This window comes from Erinaceus europaeus, chromosome 4, assembly GCF_950295315.1.
Source record: "Erinaceus europaeus chromosome 4, mEriEur2.1, whole genome shotgun sequence".
In the NCBI taxonomy this organism is placed as follows: domain Eukaryota; kingdom Metazoa; phylum Chordata; class Mammalia; order Eulipotyphla; family Erinaceidae; genus Erinaceus; species Erinaceus europaeus.
This window is the reverse complement of record NC_080165.1, coordinates 139,328,641-139,345,270: the sequence shown is the minus strand read 5'-3', so window position 1 is coordinate 139,345,270 and position 16,630 is coordinate 139,328,641. Positions and strand designations below refer to the sequence as shown.

The window sequence follows — 16,630 nt, the reverse complement described above, 5'->3', positions numbered from 1 at the left end:
GTCCCCACCTGCAGGGGGAAAGCTTCACAAGTGGTGAAGCAGTGTTGCACGTGTCTCTCTCCCTCCTCCCTCTCGATTTCTGGCCATCTCTATCTAATAAAGATAATAAAAAAATTTTTAAAATGTATAAAAAATCACATTAAATATTTAAAAACTAAGTGCCTTGACAAAGTAGCCCATGATCCTATCAGATAATTACTATAGGGTTAGCAAGATTCTGCATTCATTCTAGAAGAACAATTAAATTGTAAATATATTTATAATTTTCATTAACCTGAGAATCTGTTAGTTTCCTTTGGAAGGAGAAGAAGAAACCTCTCTGGTTACTGTAGACAACTATAATCTAAAGGTCTTTATACTAAATTTTGTAATAAAGTCCCAAAATCAAAATCAAGAGCAGTGCTATTTATTTTTACAAAATCAACTGGTCTGATAAAAAAAATATATTTAGAAATCTCATACAAACACACATTAAAATAAATATAAACTGTAATTTTTCTGAGTGCAACTAAGTCATTACCCAAAAGAAACATTTCTTTTTAAGTTATAAGAAAGCCCATCTACCCGACTAGTTTAACCTGCGAATTTTCTACTCCCAGTAAGTTAAGTATTTAAACTGACTATGAAGATATTAATAAATACAAATAAACATGTACTACAGCAGACATGATCATCATAGTATAAATTCCCAATTAAACAGGTAACTAATAAATAAAATAAAATACTGAAGAACTTTCTGTCTCAATTTTAGAAAAGGGCACTTTTCTGATGATCTATGTTTGAAATTAAGTTATCGGGAGTCGGGTGGTAGCACAGCAGGTTAAGCACAGGTGTCGCAAAGTGCAAGGACCAACATAAGAATCCTGGCTCGAGCCCCTGGCTCCCCACCTGCAGGGGAGTCACTTCACAAGTGGTGAAGCAGGTCTGCAGGTGTCTATCTTTCTCTCCCCCCCTCTGTCTTCCTCTTCTCTCTCCATTTCTCTCTGTCCTATCTAACAATGACGACATCAATAACTACAACAATAAAAAAACAAGGGCAACATAAAAGGGGAATAAATAAATAAGTATTAAAAAAAAAAGAAATTAAGACTCAGGCTGGGGAGAGGGCAAAATGATCATGCAAGACTTTCATGCCTCAGGCTCTGAGCTCCCAGGTTCAATCCCCAGCACCACCATAAGCCAGAACCAAAAAGTGCTCTGGTGAAACAAAAATAAACAAAGAAGAAAAAAAAAAGACATCATCAGAACTTGACTAATTTCATATGCTGGTATCATCAACCAGTTGTGATTAAATAGAAAACACTCTTAGATCCAAAATACTTGCTGATAATACGGAAACAAGCTGAACTTCCTGAATCACAAAAATGCTAAGAAGGGAAGATGACATAGAGGAAGATGCTGTTGAGGAAAAAGCAAGCTCTACTTCTGAGCCATGATTTACACAGCTATGCTCAGTCGCGGTACGTCTGGCATAGGCATGCTCTTTGTGGCATCCAGCTGGTCGTACTCCTCTATGAGCGTCGATAAAGACGACAGAGCTTGTGTGAAGCAGCTCTCCTCCATCCCTTCAACTCGTAGGTAGTGGTGAAGGTGAGCCTGTAAGAAAAAAAAAAAAAAGACATGATTCATTACTTCAGGAAAACTTACTCATATACTTACATGTACAATAATCTGCAATGTAAATGTTCTTTACCAAAATGACAGTTCATTCAGCTTTGAAAGAGACGGAAGAATTTCTGTCAAGGTAAATAGTTCACCTAAGCCGTACGAATTCGTGACATTTCCCATTTAGAGCAACAAGTTTGAGAGCGAGAGCCTCTCTATGATTGATAACAATGAATACAGGTAGATGGGACCTGGTTGGTGGCAGTGTAATTAAAAAATATATAATATTTATTATATATTAATATTATATATTTATAATATTATATATTATAAAGAATATATTTATACTAATTATTATAATATATAATAATATATATTATTTACTTTAATGAGAAAGCTCCAGATAGAGCAGCCAGAGCACTTTTTAGCTGTATTTTATGGGGGCGCTCTGGGTAGAAGCAGGGACTTCAGAACCATCACGCTATCTCCCCAGCCTGGTGGCGTAATGTTTGAGAATACACTTACTGACACAAAAGTACATCCAGAATTACCTTCTTCTTGTAGAGCCTCATGAATCTCTCTCTCAGTTCTATGAAGGTAGGCTTCACACATGTGTTGTTTGCTAGAGCTAACAACGAATGAGAATGGCCCACGGGTGGTACTGCACACAGACTGGTCTTCCAGCCTTCTTGATTCCAGGAGACAAACTGGAGAGAAGGTTTTAACCTGGAATGTAGAAAGTCAATGGTAAGGATTAAGGTGCTAAAAATGTCTGCTGTGTAGGGCAACCCGTGCTACCTGACCATTACTGACGGCGCCATTCTACAAGGAGCTGGTTACTTAGATTTTACTTGCTAGCTCAGGACCTTTCACTTCCTCCTGGCCTCTCTCCCCAGCTAATTTTTTAAAAAATTATTACTAGCAGTATTATGACATAGCGAGTGAGATAAGCTGAAAAACAGAAGAATAGTGAATGATTTCACTCATAGGTGGAACTTAAAAAACAAGGACACTAATGGAAAACATAAGGTGGAACTTGGACTAGGCGTAGCGTGATGTGGCGTATTGCAACAAAGCAAAGGATTCCAGAGAGAAAAGATGGAGCGGGGTTGGGGTCCTGGAACAGGATGGAGAAGAAGAACTTCACAAGCTGGGGTGGGTGTGTTGCAGATACCTATACACCTGTCATGGGGAAAGGACAGATTATACCTAGGTGCCAACAACTTTACTGTAAACCATCTACCCCCTAACAGAATGTAAACAGATTATGGCATATTCTGACAGAACTAAGGGACATTTAGTGAAAAGGACACTAGATGGTGATTCAAAAAAGCTAGAAAAATATTCCTTATGCTTAGAAATCTTGGGGTAAAAAGAAATGAGAGAATCATATTTTTTCTTTTGTAATTCAGTATGGCAGTTTTTTAAAACAAAACAAACAAACAAAAAAACAAACCCAAGAAGCCTGTCAACAAACAGCAAAATTAAACTCAGAAGTAGTACAGCAAGAGTAGTGGTATCAATAAAAGCTAGTTGCATTTTCTGAACACTTATCATTTATTACTTAAAAATAACAACTTTGGGAGTTGGGCAGTAGCGCAGTGCATTAAGCACACGTGGTGCGAAGCCCAAGGACAGTGTACGGATGATCCTGGTTCGAGCCCCCGGCTCTCCACCTGCAGGGGAAGTTGTTTCATAGGTGGTGAAGCAGGTCTGCAGGTGTCTCCCCCTCTCTCCATTTCTCTGTCCTACCCAACAACAATGACATCAATAACAACAACAACTACTACAGCAACAATAAAAAAACCAAGGGCAACAAAAAGGACAATAAATACATACAAAAAATAACCGTGTTATTATTTTATACTTTTAAATGTTTTTGTTAATATAATCTTTATTAGTGATTTAATAATGGTTCACAAGATTATAAGATCACAGAGGTGCACATTACACCCACCACCAAGTTCTGCGGTGTTCCCCCTAGACCCCCAACAATAACCAAAATTCTCACAGGGTTTTAGGGCAGGTCAGCCACCACCACCACCCCCACCCCCAAGTGAGTGGAAGTAGTTGTCTTCCAGCTCATTACTTCACTAAACACAATCACCGCCAGATCCATTCATTTTGTCCCAAAGGACACAACATCTTCTTAAATGACAGAACAGTGGTCAAAGACGATGTAGCCTGCTCAAGGCTCTTTTTCAGTTAAGAGTGCAATTCTAGGACCTGAAGACAGGCGGTCTCAGCTAGTCTGTAACACGGCCCCCAAGCAGCACACATAACATATTAACTTGAACAATACAAAATCAAACCTCTCAATGTTTCTGCGAAGATCTGAGAGCTGGACATTTCCTCTAACCATGAGGGCACAGGCGAGGTAGAGGCTGTGTTTGGGGTCAGCTCGAATTAGTTGATGATCTTTACTAAAGGCATCTGAAAACATCTGATCCAACCTGAAAGAACGAGTCACTGTTTATAGAAAATGCCACCTCACAAAGACAGTCACCAACAGGCAAACACCTTTCACACACAAATAGCTCCTAATCTCAGCTACCACTTTTCCAGGCAGTCTTGATGGTAAAGACGAGGAGCAGAAATGATGCAATGTCTTTTTACTTTCATTTATTATTGGATAGAGACTGAGAGAAGTTGAGAGGGGAGGGTGAGATAGAGAGAGAGAGACAGAGAGACACCTGTAGCACTACTTCCCCACTTGGGAAGCTTTCCCCCTGCACGTGGGGACCAGGTCCTTGCGCACTGTAATGTGTGTGTGCTTAACCAGGTGCACCACCACTGGGCCACTAATTTTTTTTTTAATAAAAAGATTTTGTTGTGTATCAATGTGAAAACATTGATACACAACAAAATCTTTTTATTAAAAAAAATTAGTTTGCTATCAAATATTGATTATAGTATTAGCGTGAGCTCTATTTAATAGTGATTCCTAAAACTTGAGTCATTGTTGGTTCAGTCTGCTTATCTACGTCATAGTAGCAGTTCAAAATAAATTAAGAATTTACATTGAAAAGATTACTTTGTTTCTGTAAAGATTTCACTAACTAATTAAAAAGAATTAAAGAGATAACCATGAAAAGACACTGTTGGGGGCCAGGCGGTAGTGCACATGTTGCAATGTGCAAGGGCTGTGGTTCAAGCCCCTGGTCCCCACCTGCAGGGTGAAAACAAGTGGAGAAAGAAGCTAGCAGGTGTCTCCCTCCCCCCATATCTGATTGCCTCTATCCAATAAGTAAATATAATAAAATTAAAAAAAAATTAAATTAAAAAAAGACACTGGTAAGCTTTCCTGTAAGAGATGAAATCCTGTAGCAATGTTTCTGAACAGAGACCTTTAAATCAGTGAATTTTTTTTTTTTTTGCCTCCAGGGTTATTGATGGGACTCAGTGCCAGCACTGCGAATCTACTGCTCCCAATGGACATTATTTTTCCATTTTTTTTTTTATTGGATAGGATAGACAGAAACAGAGAGGAGGGGGAGACAGAGAAAGACAGACACCTGCAGCCTACTTCGCCGTTGGAGAAGCGACCCCCCTTGCAGGTGGGGAGCTGGAGGCTCAAGCGGGGATCCTTGCATTGGTCCTTAAGCTTCGCACTATGTGCACTGACCCAGAGTGCTACAGCCTGGGTCTGAGAGAAATATTTTAACTTCATTTATCCAGCAGTTACAGAAACGAAGATAAAGGTGACAAAGTTCATATCTATTAATATGTTGCCTACTAGGTCTTTAGTATGGTTCTTAATTTTACCTAACTCAGTATATGACTTTGTGTACTAGCATTTCTAAAGAATCGCTCCTATAAAAAGAAGCATTACTATGAGAAAAGAGCTGCCATCTTTTCCCCCCATAATGCTATAAAATGATAGAAAGCATTTCTATTTTAAGTAGTTTAAAAAGTAATTAAAATTTCTCAAGAAACTGGAATAAAGGTAATTAATTGCATCTTACCTTCGAGGAGGAATGTGAACATCTGCCAGTGTATATAGCGGTGTCAGGCTTGACACCAGATAATGAAGCTGAGGAAAAGGAACTAAATTCATGCTGATTTCATTAAGGTCCATATTAAGAGATCCTTCAAACCTTGCTGAGCTAGAAACAAAGGTAAGAATTTAGAATGATACATTTTGGACACAGCTTCATTTATTTAGCAAGTACCTTCTTAGATCTTTTTTTGCACTTTTCTTTGGTAGAGAATATATGCTCCCCACACCAGTACTAGTGAACTTTTCTATCATGAACATCATGTATAAAGTGAATTAAGATATAAAAACCAGTATCGGGGCTATGCGGTGGCGCACCTGGTTGAGTGCACATGCCACAATGTGCAAGGACCTGGGTTTGAGCCTCCAATCTCTACCTGCAGGGGAAAGCTTTATGAGTGGAGAAGCAGAGCTGCAGGTGTCTCTATCTCCCCCTTCCCTCTCAATTTCTGACTGTCTCTATCCAGTAAATAAATAAATATAATAATTTAAAAAAATAAAGAAAGCCAGTAAGTCTGACTTTTGGATTATCTTAGGTATAACCAACACACAGCTGGCTCATTACCTGCACAGATTAGCTTTCCTTGAAGACCAAGATATCTTATAGCAAAGATGTACATAGACTTTTCTCTAAGTGTTTCCCTAGTGTATCGATCACCCAAATAACCTTTAGCATTTCTAGTCTAGTGACATTCTACTGAACACATAACTAATACATTAATTTATCTGAGAAAAATGCTGTTTTCAAGTCACACGAATTCACTTGTGTAGCATATAGAAAAACCAAGCAAGCGAATGAGATAAAAGCAAAAACAAACTTTTAGATTCTAAGATCCATTAGTACTTATCACAGGGGAAGTGGAATGTGAAAGAGAAATCAAGTAGGGGGCTGGGCAGTGGCACACCCATTCAAGCAAATTACCGTGGGCAAGGTCTCAAGTTCGAGCCCCTGTTCCCTGCCTGCACTTCCTGAGTGATGAAGGAGGTTTGCAGGTGTCTGTCTTTCTCTCCCCCTCTGTCCTTCTCTAAATTTGCATCTGTCCCACATAATGATAATGAAAGGGGAGAGGAGAAGAAATGGCTGCCAGGAGCGGTGGATTTTTAATGCAAGAACTCAGCCCTAGAGATAATCCTGGTGGCAATTAAAGAAAAGTTAAAGCAAGTAAAACGGGTCCACTGGTGAGTATATATACACATGCTGAGTTTTATGACAGATACCTCAGACATAATATAATGTTACTTCAGTAAAAAATAATAAACAAAATTGTGTACTACAACAACTACTGTAAGATCCCAAAACAAGACAAAATAAAAGGAAGTCTCTATAGTTCAGAGTAACAAAGTACTGCTACTAGAACATCATCAAAACCACAGTGACGTTTTTAAATGGCTCTTAGGCATATCCACAACAGAGTTACCTTGTTAGGTTGAGTAGTAGATTTGCCACAATATTGTTCATTGCATCAAAGGGCTTCTCCTGTCGCTTTTTTAAAGCACCAGCACTTGAAGTAACCAGACTGTTTGGCTTCACGACTGAACCCAACTTTCCAGAATTCACCATGAGGTTAATTTTGCTAATGATGTCAAATAAAGACTTTTAAGGAAAAAATATTGGAAGACAAGCTATTAAGAAGAGTAGACATAGCTGATATTCTATCAGAACTCAGGAAAGATGAGAAAGAGAAAAACAATTTGCATCTTTGAAAATAATGTGTCCTAGAAAGACAAGACGTCGGCATAACGCGGGACTGGATAGATGTACACCACAAGGTCATTTCTTACTTGGTTGTCGATGGGTAGCACACAGTCTGCATGCTCACTGAGCTCTTTCATCGCCAGTATAATATTGTAAGGTGAGGTTATGACATCATCCTCACTGGAAGGGTAAATTGAGGTCACGAATCTGTATACTTCTGGGAATTCATCTTCAAGCACCTTTAAAAGAAATGTGCCAAGTCCAGATCCTGTTCCTGAGGATTTAGTATTCCGAAAAGAAAATAGTATATGTGGTTAAAAAGATAATTGTAAAGAACTTGAGCTTTATTTTTTACTGTAGACATGTAAATACTGAAGGCAATTTTCAACTTACACCTAAGACTCTCTGTGATCTAATTAAATTTCAGAACAGGAAATGAAGAAACACAGACAGTAAGTTTAAAGTCCCAAATTCTTCTATCTCTGGCTTTGACCAGGAGATTGGGAGAGCCTTCTACTTCTTTTTCACATTTAAGTTCTACAGACATGATGTGAAAAGAACTGACTGAAGAGTGAAAAATTCAATTAAGACAGAATTCAGTTTATAGCTGATGTTACACATCTTAAAAAGAAACCTGTCTTGATATTGTAGTGCACATACTACTTTAACGATAAACACTATCACGACAATAAGCAACATAAGCACTGCATGAAAACTGTTTCCAGGTGATGGCACACCTGGTTCAGCATACACCATGTTACCACGTGCAAGGACTCAGGTTCAAGCCCCCATCCCCCACCTGCAGGGGGCCAAGTCACCAGCGATGGAGTAGGTCTGAAAGTGTCTCTCTTTCTCTTCCTATCTCCCTCTTCCCTCTCATTTTCTGTCTCTATTCAATAAAATAAAAATAAACAAAATATTAAAAAAAAATAAAATTCTTGGCCCTGTCAGTATCTAAGATATTGTTATAGTAGAGACCACTAGATGACTTAAAGCATGGTGAGGCTGAATATAAGGTAAACGCTAACCATGGAATTTTCTGAAGAAAAACAAGTTCCCAACTAACTTGGTCACAATAATAATTATCTGCTGCCTTTTTAAACACTAAGGCTACAAGGAACCTTCCCCATTCTGTTTAAAATACGCGATCCTGACTTCCCTAGGCAGACAACCTCACCAATGTGTATTGGAACCTCACCTTTCCAGAGCCCCCTAGGGAAAGATGGAAACAGGTTGGAGGTATGGATCGACCTGCCAACATCCATATCTAACTGAGAAGCAATTACAGAAGCCAGACCTCCCACCTTCTGCTCCCCATAAAGAATTTTGGTCCATACTCCCAGAGGGATAAAGAATAGGGAAGCTTCCCATGGAGGGGATGGGATACAAACTCTGGTGGTGAGAACTGAATATATTCAGAACTGAGGACAGTGTGGAGAAATGGAAATTTACATGGTCAAGGCCAAAGATTGCTATAATAATGCAGTAATATCGACTGTTTCATAGTAAAGTCACTTAAAAATTAACATGTATTATTTGGTCCCACTTTTCTTTCCAGGAATATAGATATAAAATGGCATAAATGAGCCAAGATATAGGTACTAGGGGTTCATTTGAGATTGTTTGTAATAATTAAAAACCATAAACAATTTAACTTTCATCAACAAGGAGTTACCTTTCAAAAAATATTAATCACAGAACTGAATTTTCTGACATCAAATACTGCAAGAAAAGACAAAGTGAATTCTCACTTATATTTTCACACCATTACAGGTAAATGAATGATATTACCTCCTCCCATGGAATGGATTATAAAAAAACACTGCAAACAATCGCAGTGCTCTGCAGCTTTCCTGAGTTTCTCTACAATCTGTTCTTGATAACGACTGCCAAAGACTTTGTGGCCCACAGCCCTGAAAGTAAGAAAACTAAAATTATTACTTGATCTTACCACTTCTGTATGAGCAGTCTAGAAAAACCTTAAAAAAAAAAAAAGATATTTTTACTATACTAAGTTCTACTATATCAATAAATAGTAGATTCTTGAGACACTATAAGTGGAAGATTAAAAATGTCTTTATCGGGAGTCAGGCGGTAGCACAGCAGGTTAAGCGCAGGTGGCACTAAGCACGAGGACCAGTGTAAGGATCCTGGTTTGAGCCTCCGGCTCCCCACCTGCAGGGGAATCGCTTCACAAGTGGTGAAACAGGACTGCAGGTGTCTATCTTTCTCTCCCCTTCTTTGTCTTCCCCTCCTCTCTCTATTTCTCTCTGTCCTATCCAACAACAACGAGATCAACAACAACTACAACAATAAAACAACAAGGGCAACAAAAGGGAATAAATAAATAAATAAATTTTTTTTTTTTAAAAAAATGTCTTTATCTATAGTCTTCAAATTCCCCCACACGATAGCTCACTGTTGCTGGCTACTGGAATATGGCTTTCTGGGTGTATCTTAGTTGTTCAGTCTGAAGACTGGGCAGTGAGTTGAGCACTAAACTGCACAGAGTTCCCAGGGATGACCCCTGGCATCACAGGCGCTAGAAAGAAGTCACAGTTCTCTCTTGTTAATAAATACATCTTTAAAAACAAAATTATCTTATTTTCCCTTGATGTACAATTATAATAAAAACAAGACTTCAGTTAAAAGTTTCCCCACCCCAATTTCTAGTTAAGGTAAACTGACTGCAGGGAACTTTACATAGTAAAAAGAATGTGGGAAGTCGGGCGGTAGCACAGCAGGTTAAGTGCAGGTGGTGCAAAGTGCAAGGACTGGTGTAAGGATCCCGGTTTGAGACCCCGGCTCCCCACCTGTAGGGGAGTTGCTTCACAAGCGGTGAAGCAGGTCTGCAGTTGTCTAGATCTTTCTCTCCCCTGTCTTCCCCTCCTCTCTCTATTTCTCATTGTCTTATCCAAGGACAATGACATCAGTAACAATAATAACTACAACAATAGTAATAAAAAAACAAGGGCAACAAAAAAGGGAATAAATAAATAAATATTTAAAAAAAGTAGAATGTGGGGCCACACTTCAGTGCATGAGGATCTTGGTTCAAGCCCCTGGTCCCTTCCTGTGGAGGGTGTGGGGGAAGCTCCATGAGTGGTGAAACGGGGCTGCAGGTGTCTCTGTCTCTCTTCCTCTCTATCTCCTCTTCCCCTCTCAGTTTCTCTTTGTCTCTATCCAGTAAGTAAAATAAAACAAAATACATTAGAATACTAGGGCTCAGGGATGTAGCTCAGTGGATGAGTGCTTATCTTGCATGTATATGACCCTGAAACACACACACTAAAACAATCAGAACAATAACTAGCAAGGCACGGAAAAAGAAAAAAAAAGAATCAAAGTAACCTATTTTAGCTTAAAGTACAAGCACTGGTCATGAGAGTGATGAAGTAGCCACAGCAGAAAACTGATACTTTAGAGGCAAACCTTTTTTGGTTGCAAAAATTTGATAAATTAAAAAAAAAAAAAAAAAAAAAAATCCCACTATCTGAAGTCAGGTGCAACTTAAATTACAGAATAAGTTAAATGACAATCAGAGGAAAGTCAGTTCAGTGACCAGGATGACTCTCAAATTACTGACCGATTCTCTCCAAATGAGTCTCCCAAAACAAAAGATTCAGAGTTATGCTTTGGAAAAATTAGACCTCACTACATATTGGGAACTCGAGTAGCCTAAAAAAACCTCAACCTTTTGCTATTACAGGTGGCCCAACTGAGCTCCAATAATAAACAGAAACTCAAAGGCTGGAAAACAATCATAGGGGACAAAACATATGAACAGCCTTAGTCGTATCAAGACTAGACAGAATTTACAATTTAAAAAGGAAATATGAGCAAGGATTATCAATATCAATAAAGAATCAGTCAAGAGAATTCAATGAGAATCAACACTAGTGTATGTGCACCAAGGGAAAATGCACTTACGTATATAAAATGCTTACTAGTAAAGCAGCGGCAGCAGCAGCACAATAGTAAAACAACCTTTAATATTTCTCTCAACAGTGGACAGATCAACCAGACAAAAAATAAACAAACACAAAACAACAGCCTTACAGGAGGAGCTGGGCCACAGAGCATTAAAAGATATGTAGAAGGTTGCCCACCCGCATAAAGCAGAATATGCGCAGAATATGCACCTTTTCTACAGCTCACGGAATGCTCTCAAGTATCGGACATGTGCTGGGACACAGAAAAGAAGCATGTGGTCTGGGAGGTGGGGCAGTGGATAAAGCGTTGGACTCTCAAGCGTGAGTCCGATCCCTGGCAGCACCTGTATCAGAGTGATGACTGGTTCTCTCTCCTCCTGTCTTTCTCATTAATAAATAAATCAAACCTAAGGGGAAAAAAAAAAAAGATTGGAAGTACTATGCTTCCTGACCTCAAAACTTACTACTGAGCCACTATAATCCATGACTTCAAAGAATTGCTTGATAGGAAAACTTGAAAACATAGAGTTACAGGTTATGAAGGACAGTCTGAATGCATTCCCATCTCAAACAGCAAGTCAAGGAAGCGGACTTACCCATACAGAAGAGAGACCACCAGAAATAGAAGACAAACTGGTCATGTTTTTTATTTCACTGTAGGAGGAGGAAAAACTGAAACAACTCTTTGAGAGGATGAAGACAAAGAAAAACAAATAGCAAAACAGGCTCTCAGAGGAGAGGACAGCTATTTAATGTACCTATTTATTTTTAATATATTTCCTTGTAACATACAACAAATTCTTTTTTTTTTTAATTTAATTTATTTATTCCCTTTTGTTGCCCTTGTTGTTTTATTGTTGTAGTTATTATTGTTGTTGTCGTTGTTGGATAGGACAGAGAGCAATGGAGAGAGGAGGGGAAGACAGAGAGGGGGAGAGAAAGATAGACACCTGCAGACCTGCTTCACCGCCTGTGAAGCGACTCCCCTACAGGTGGGGAGCCGGGGTTCGAACCTTATGCCGGTCCTTGTGCTTTGCGCCACCTGCGCTTAACCCGCTGTGCTACAGCCCGACTCCCTCATACAACAAATTCTTACCAATTATTTCCCGAGCCAGAAATGTCAGTGATCAATTGCTTGCTATCAAATACATCTCTTAGTGGACCCTGCAGAATTTCATTCACTACCCCTTCTTCCATGTCAATCAAGACAGCCTGAGAAAGAAGTAAAATTTCGTCAGCACATCAATTTTACTTTGTGTATGGATAGAATTTATGAGCCAATATTTGCACTGTTGATTTTTTTTTAAGTTAAGTCAAATCTTTATTTTCAGAATTCTATCTGTTGCAAAATCAAAAAAAGAACTTGACTATGTTCACAAGGTAGAATGCAATTAGAGATATTCTAAATTCTTTTTAAAAATCATATTCAAAATGCCAGTGGGGGGAAAAAGGAACTAAGTAATTCGCTCAACTGGTTTTCCATCAATAACATTGCATTTTTTTTTTTTTTAACTCATGAGCCCATGGTATTACTATCTTTTCCTGAGGACAATGTTTCTGAAATCTAGAATGTAACCATAATCAGATAAAATTATCAATGAGTACCGGATACATTCCTGATTTTTCTCAGTAGAAATAACCAGGCTACATACAGTTCATGAATTACAGCTCAAAGTTAAAACTTATCTTATTCAAATAAGTAAACTTACAATTATGTGCAAAACCAAGACACTGGATAGAAGTTAAAGTTACACCGAGTCAGAGTTATGCCAAGTACCCATTATCCCATTTAATTACCTACCACAGTATTACTGACATGGGTGTTCATTTACATTTCTAAGAAGGAAATAAGAATGTAAAGTCACCTACTGGCAAGGATATTTCTAAGATGCAACTTTTCACCTTAAATGCAGACTTTATACTAAACCAGCCACCTAAGTTGAACTTTATTATGTGGCCAAATTATACAAAACGGGGGTTAATGAAATAGCTAAGTGGATAGTGGGCTGCTCTGGCAGGAGTGTGACCTAGGTTTGAGTTTGGCCCCCACTGCACTGAAGGAAGCTTCAGTGCGGTGGTCAATTTCCATCTCTGCTCTCCATCTCTAGCTCAAAAACAAAACAAAATGAATTACAAAAAAGCAAAAAAAAAAAAAAAAAAAAGCCTATATTGCTTTTTGTTCCCAACAGATATAAGAGATGATTTGGAGAAAATCTGAAGATCCTTTCTTTCTCCATTATCTTGCAATTTGGCAAATGAAGCAAAACACACACACTATCAACTGACACTTCAGCAGCTCATCAAGTGTTTTCATAGAATCAGTGTCCTAGTCCGATACAGTATGGAGCTCTTAATAATCTTTCCTTAGTCACAGCCCCTCATAACTCCCCCATCCCGGGAAAGGAATTAAAAGTAGGAAGAATATTATCACTTGGTCATTTGAAGTTTGGGATTATAACTGTCCTAGAGTTTGATGTTTATTATTTTCTTCCAGAGTCATGCAGAGAAAAGTTTCTGGCCTTTCAAAGGTTTCTTCTTACTTTTAAATATAAAGATTTCAAAACACTGAATATATGTTTAATGTAAACCAAATGAACACACCGGAAGGGCTTAAACATAAAAATATATACTTGTCACCTGTATATTCCCTCTGGGATGTTTAGATAAAAACATAAATATGCAGTGTTTCTGCTTTATGAACAAACTAAAGTTTGTTCTCCCTAAAGTTTCAGGTGAACACTGTTGTCTACTCAAATATATTTACATTAAGTGTGGCTGAAGAAAATTTTTTTTGAGAAGTAAAGCTAAAGCTTATGCTCATATGGATTACAGTTATTTTTAAAATACATGCAATATAAGAATTCAAGTATAATTTCTTACTCGTGCTTTTAAAGAGCAAATTTTCCCCTTGGAAATACTGCTGCCATCACCAACCACTCTGAAAGACAAAGAGAGAGAACATGTAAAGCTTTTCCATGACTTTGCAGGTTTTAGTGTTACTAGGTAATATGGCTGGCTTCCAATTATATAATTCAGCTGTTTACAGGTCAGGTGAGACAGGCACGAGGGCTATAAAGGAGCTATTCCAAATTGCCTTCTCCCCGTCTGGGAGGTGGCGCAGTGGTAAAGCCTTGGGCTCTCAAGCAACTTGATTCTCCCTTGCCTAGTCACACGAGGATGATGAAGTCAGGTACTTATTTCTCTAGAATTCTTTGCAATTAGGACTGATTCAGGTGATTCTGTCCTAGCTAGCGAGATAAGCAGGGAGATGTTTTGGGAAACTTTTCTGATTAAAAAACAAAAAAACAAAACCAGATGTTGTTAGGACCAATGTTTTCTCTACTTTGAAAAGAAGTGGAATCGAGACTAGACAATACTATAACGGCCGGTAGTAGCAGAGGTCTTGATAGTAGATGGAAAGAGCACAGTGCCAAGCCCTTTCTCCCCTCCCTCAAAACTGATACTGAGGAATTAAGAATGCTCGGAGGGTGGATAGGCACATTAGGTAAGAGTGCTCACACTGCCATGTGTGAGGACCAGGGTTCCAGTCCCTGGTTCCCATCTGCTGGGCGAAAGGGGATTTCACAAGTAGCAGGCCAGTGCTGCAGGTGTCGTCTCTCTTCCCACCATTTCTTTCTGTCTCGGAGGTCAAATAATTAACAGGACAGATGGGGCCAGGCAGTGGTGCACCTGGTTAGGTGTTCCCACTAGTGTGCAAGGACCAGAATGATGCTCTGGTTCTCTGTAATAGTCAATAAATCTTGTTCGGGGGAGACAGCATAATGGTTCTGCAAGAGACTTTCAGGCCTGAGGCTCTGAGGTCCCGGGTCCAATTCCCAGCACCACTATCAGTCAAAACAAAGCAGTGCTCTGCTCTGTCTCTTTCTGTCTTTTATTAGCAAAATATTTATAAAAGTAATTAAATATTAAAAAACTAAAAATATAATTCTCTTCCAATGTGCTGATATGGAAAGAGCCAAGCACTAAGTGACAGACTTCTACCCCATCTTACCTGGTGTCTACATTTCTAAAGAAGCTGCTTATTGCCTCATCATAGATCCCTTTCTAAAAGAAAAAAAAAATACATGTTTATATCACGGGATTAAGATTAGCCTCTACCCCAAATGAAGTCTTTCTAGCTTAACAGCACGATACTGCTACCAGTATACAGTATATCAGTATACAGATACTGATACCAGTATGTGGTTAAGATCAATAGCAAGTGATTAAAAAAAAAAAAAAGCACTTAAGACCAGTTTTTCCCATCTACTGAAGACTAAGCAAAGGCTGGGCCGCGATTTATGTTGAGCAGCAGATGCAGAAAGGAGTCCCCAGAGGACTGCAAAACAGCTGTGCGTAAAGGAAAATAGTCTTTGGATGCTTGGCAAACATTTTATATGTAATACCACATCTGCTGGCTGCTTGACTGGCCGATGTATTATTTCCTTGTTCTTTATATGACTTAAGATATGGGGGGGGGTTTTTTGACAGCATAATGGTTATGCAAAAAGACTCTCACGCCTGAGGCTCTGAGGTCCCAGGTTCAAACCCTGCCTCCCCCACCATAAGTAAGAGCTGAGCAATGCTATGGTCAAATAAAATCTTTAGATAATGGGAGGAGTAGGGACACTGAAAATAATAATAATAATAAAAGAACAAAAGGGAAAACACAAAGCAGAACTTGGATTGGGTTTGGTGTATTGCACCAAAGTAAAAGATTTTGGCTCGGGCCCTGGATGATGGCAGAGGAGGTCTTCCAGGGGATTGAATTGTTATGTGGAAACCTGAGCAATGTTACACATGTAGCAACGACTGTAAATCTGCTGTTGACTGTAAACCATGAATTCCCCAATAAAGAATATATATGGGGGAGGGGTAGATAGCATAAAGGCGATGCAAAAAGACTCTCATGCCTAAGGCTACGAAGTCCCAGGTTCAATACTCTGCACCGCCACGAGGCAGAGTGGAGCAATGCACTGAGAATAATAATAATAATAATAGTAATAATAATAATAATACTAAATAGTCCTGGCTTCTTGGCTGCAGCGGCATCGGCGGCGGGTGGCGGGGCCGCGGGCCGGTACCTGGTTGACCGCCGCGTGCTCTCTCAGCGCCAGGTCCCAGAAGCAGCAGCCAATCTGGTTACCGCACTGGCCGACTGCGGGTGGCGGAAAGAAAGGAGAAACAACAGACGTTAGCGAGGCCACGACGCCCTCACGTCTCCCTGCACGCAGCCCGCGCCGCTTACCCTGCACGACCACCGACTGCGTCATCTTCCCGCGCCGCGCGGCGGAGACCCTCCGCCCCTCCGCCCCTCGGCCCCTCCGCCGGGACCCGCGCGCGCGCCCTCCCAGCAGCCTCGCTCACTTAACGGCGCTCTTCCCGGAGGCGGGGCCGGCC

At 39.6% G+C, this 16,630-nt stretch overlaps 1 protein-coding gene across 4 annotated transcripts; it reads right to left on the bottom strand.

The window, feature by feature from the left end:
• Positions 1–384: 384 nt before the first annotated feature.
• On the bottom strand, positions 385–16,622 carry TUBE1 (tubulin epsilon 1). 4 transcript variants are annotated; one of them, XM_007528129.3, is made up of 12 exons: positions 16,479–16,622; positions 16,315–16,388; positions 15,243–15,295; positions 14,111–14,168; positions 12,327–12,442; positions 9,090–9,211; positions 7,385–7,572; positions 7,021–7,196; positions 5,571–5,711; positions 3,918–4,058; positions 2,157–2,331; positions 385–1,596 (listed from the first exon to the last, which is right to left on the bottom strand). In XM_007528129.3, the coding sequence occupies exons 1-12, from the start codon at positions 16,501–16,503 to the stop codon at positions 1,438–1,440; spliced, it is 1,428 nt and encodes a 475-aa protein (XP_007528191.2). In that variant the 5' UTR covers positions 16,504–16,622; the 3' UTR covers positions 385–1,437. The 4 variants fall into 4 exon arrangements, with proteins under 4 accessions (XP_007528191.2, XP_060046596.1, XP_060046595.1 ...); XM_060190613.1 differs by lacking the exon at positions 15,243–15,295 and having other exon boundaries at positions 16,479–16,543; XM_060190612.1 differs by lacking the exons at positions 15,243–15,295; positions 16,479–16,622 and having other exon boundaries at positions 16,315–16,472.
• Between the last annotated feature and the right edge of the window lie 8 nt (positions 16,623–16,630).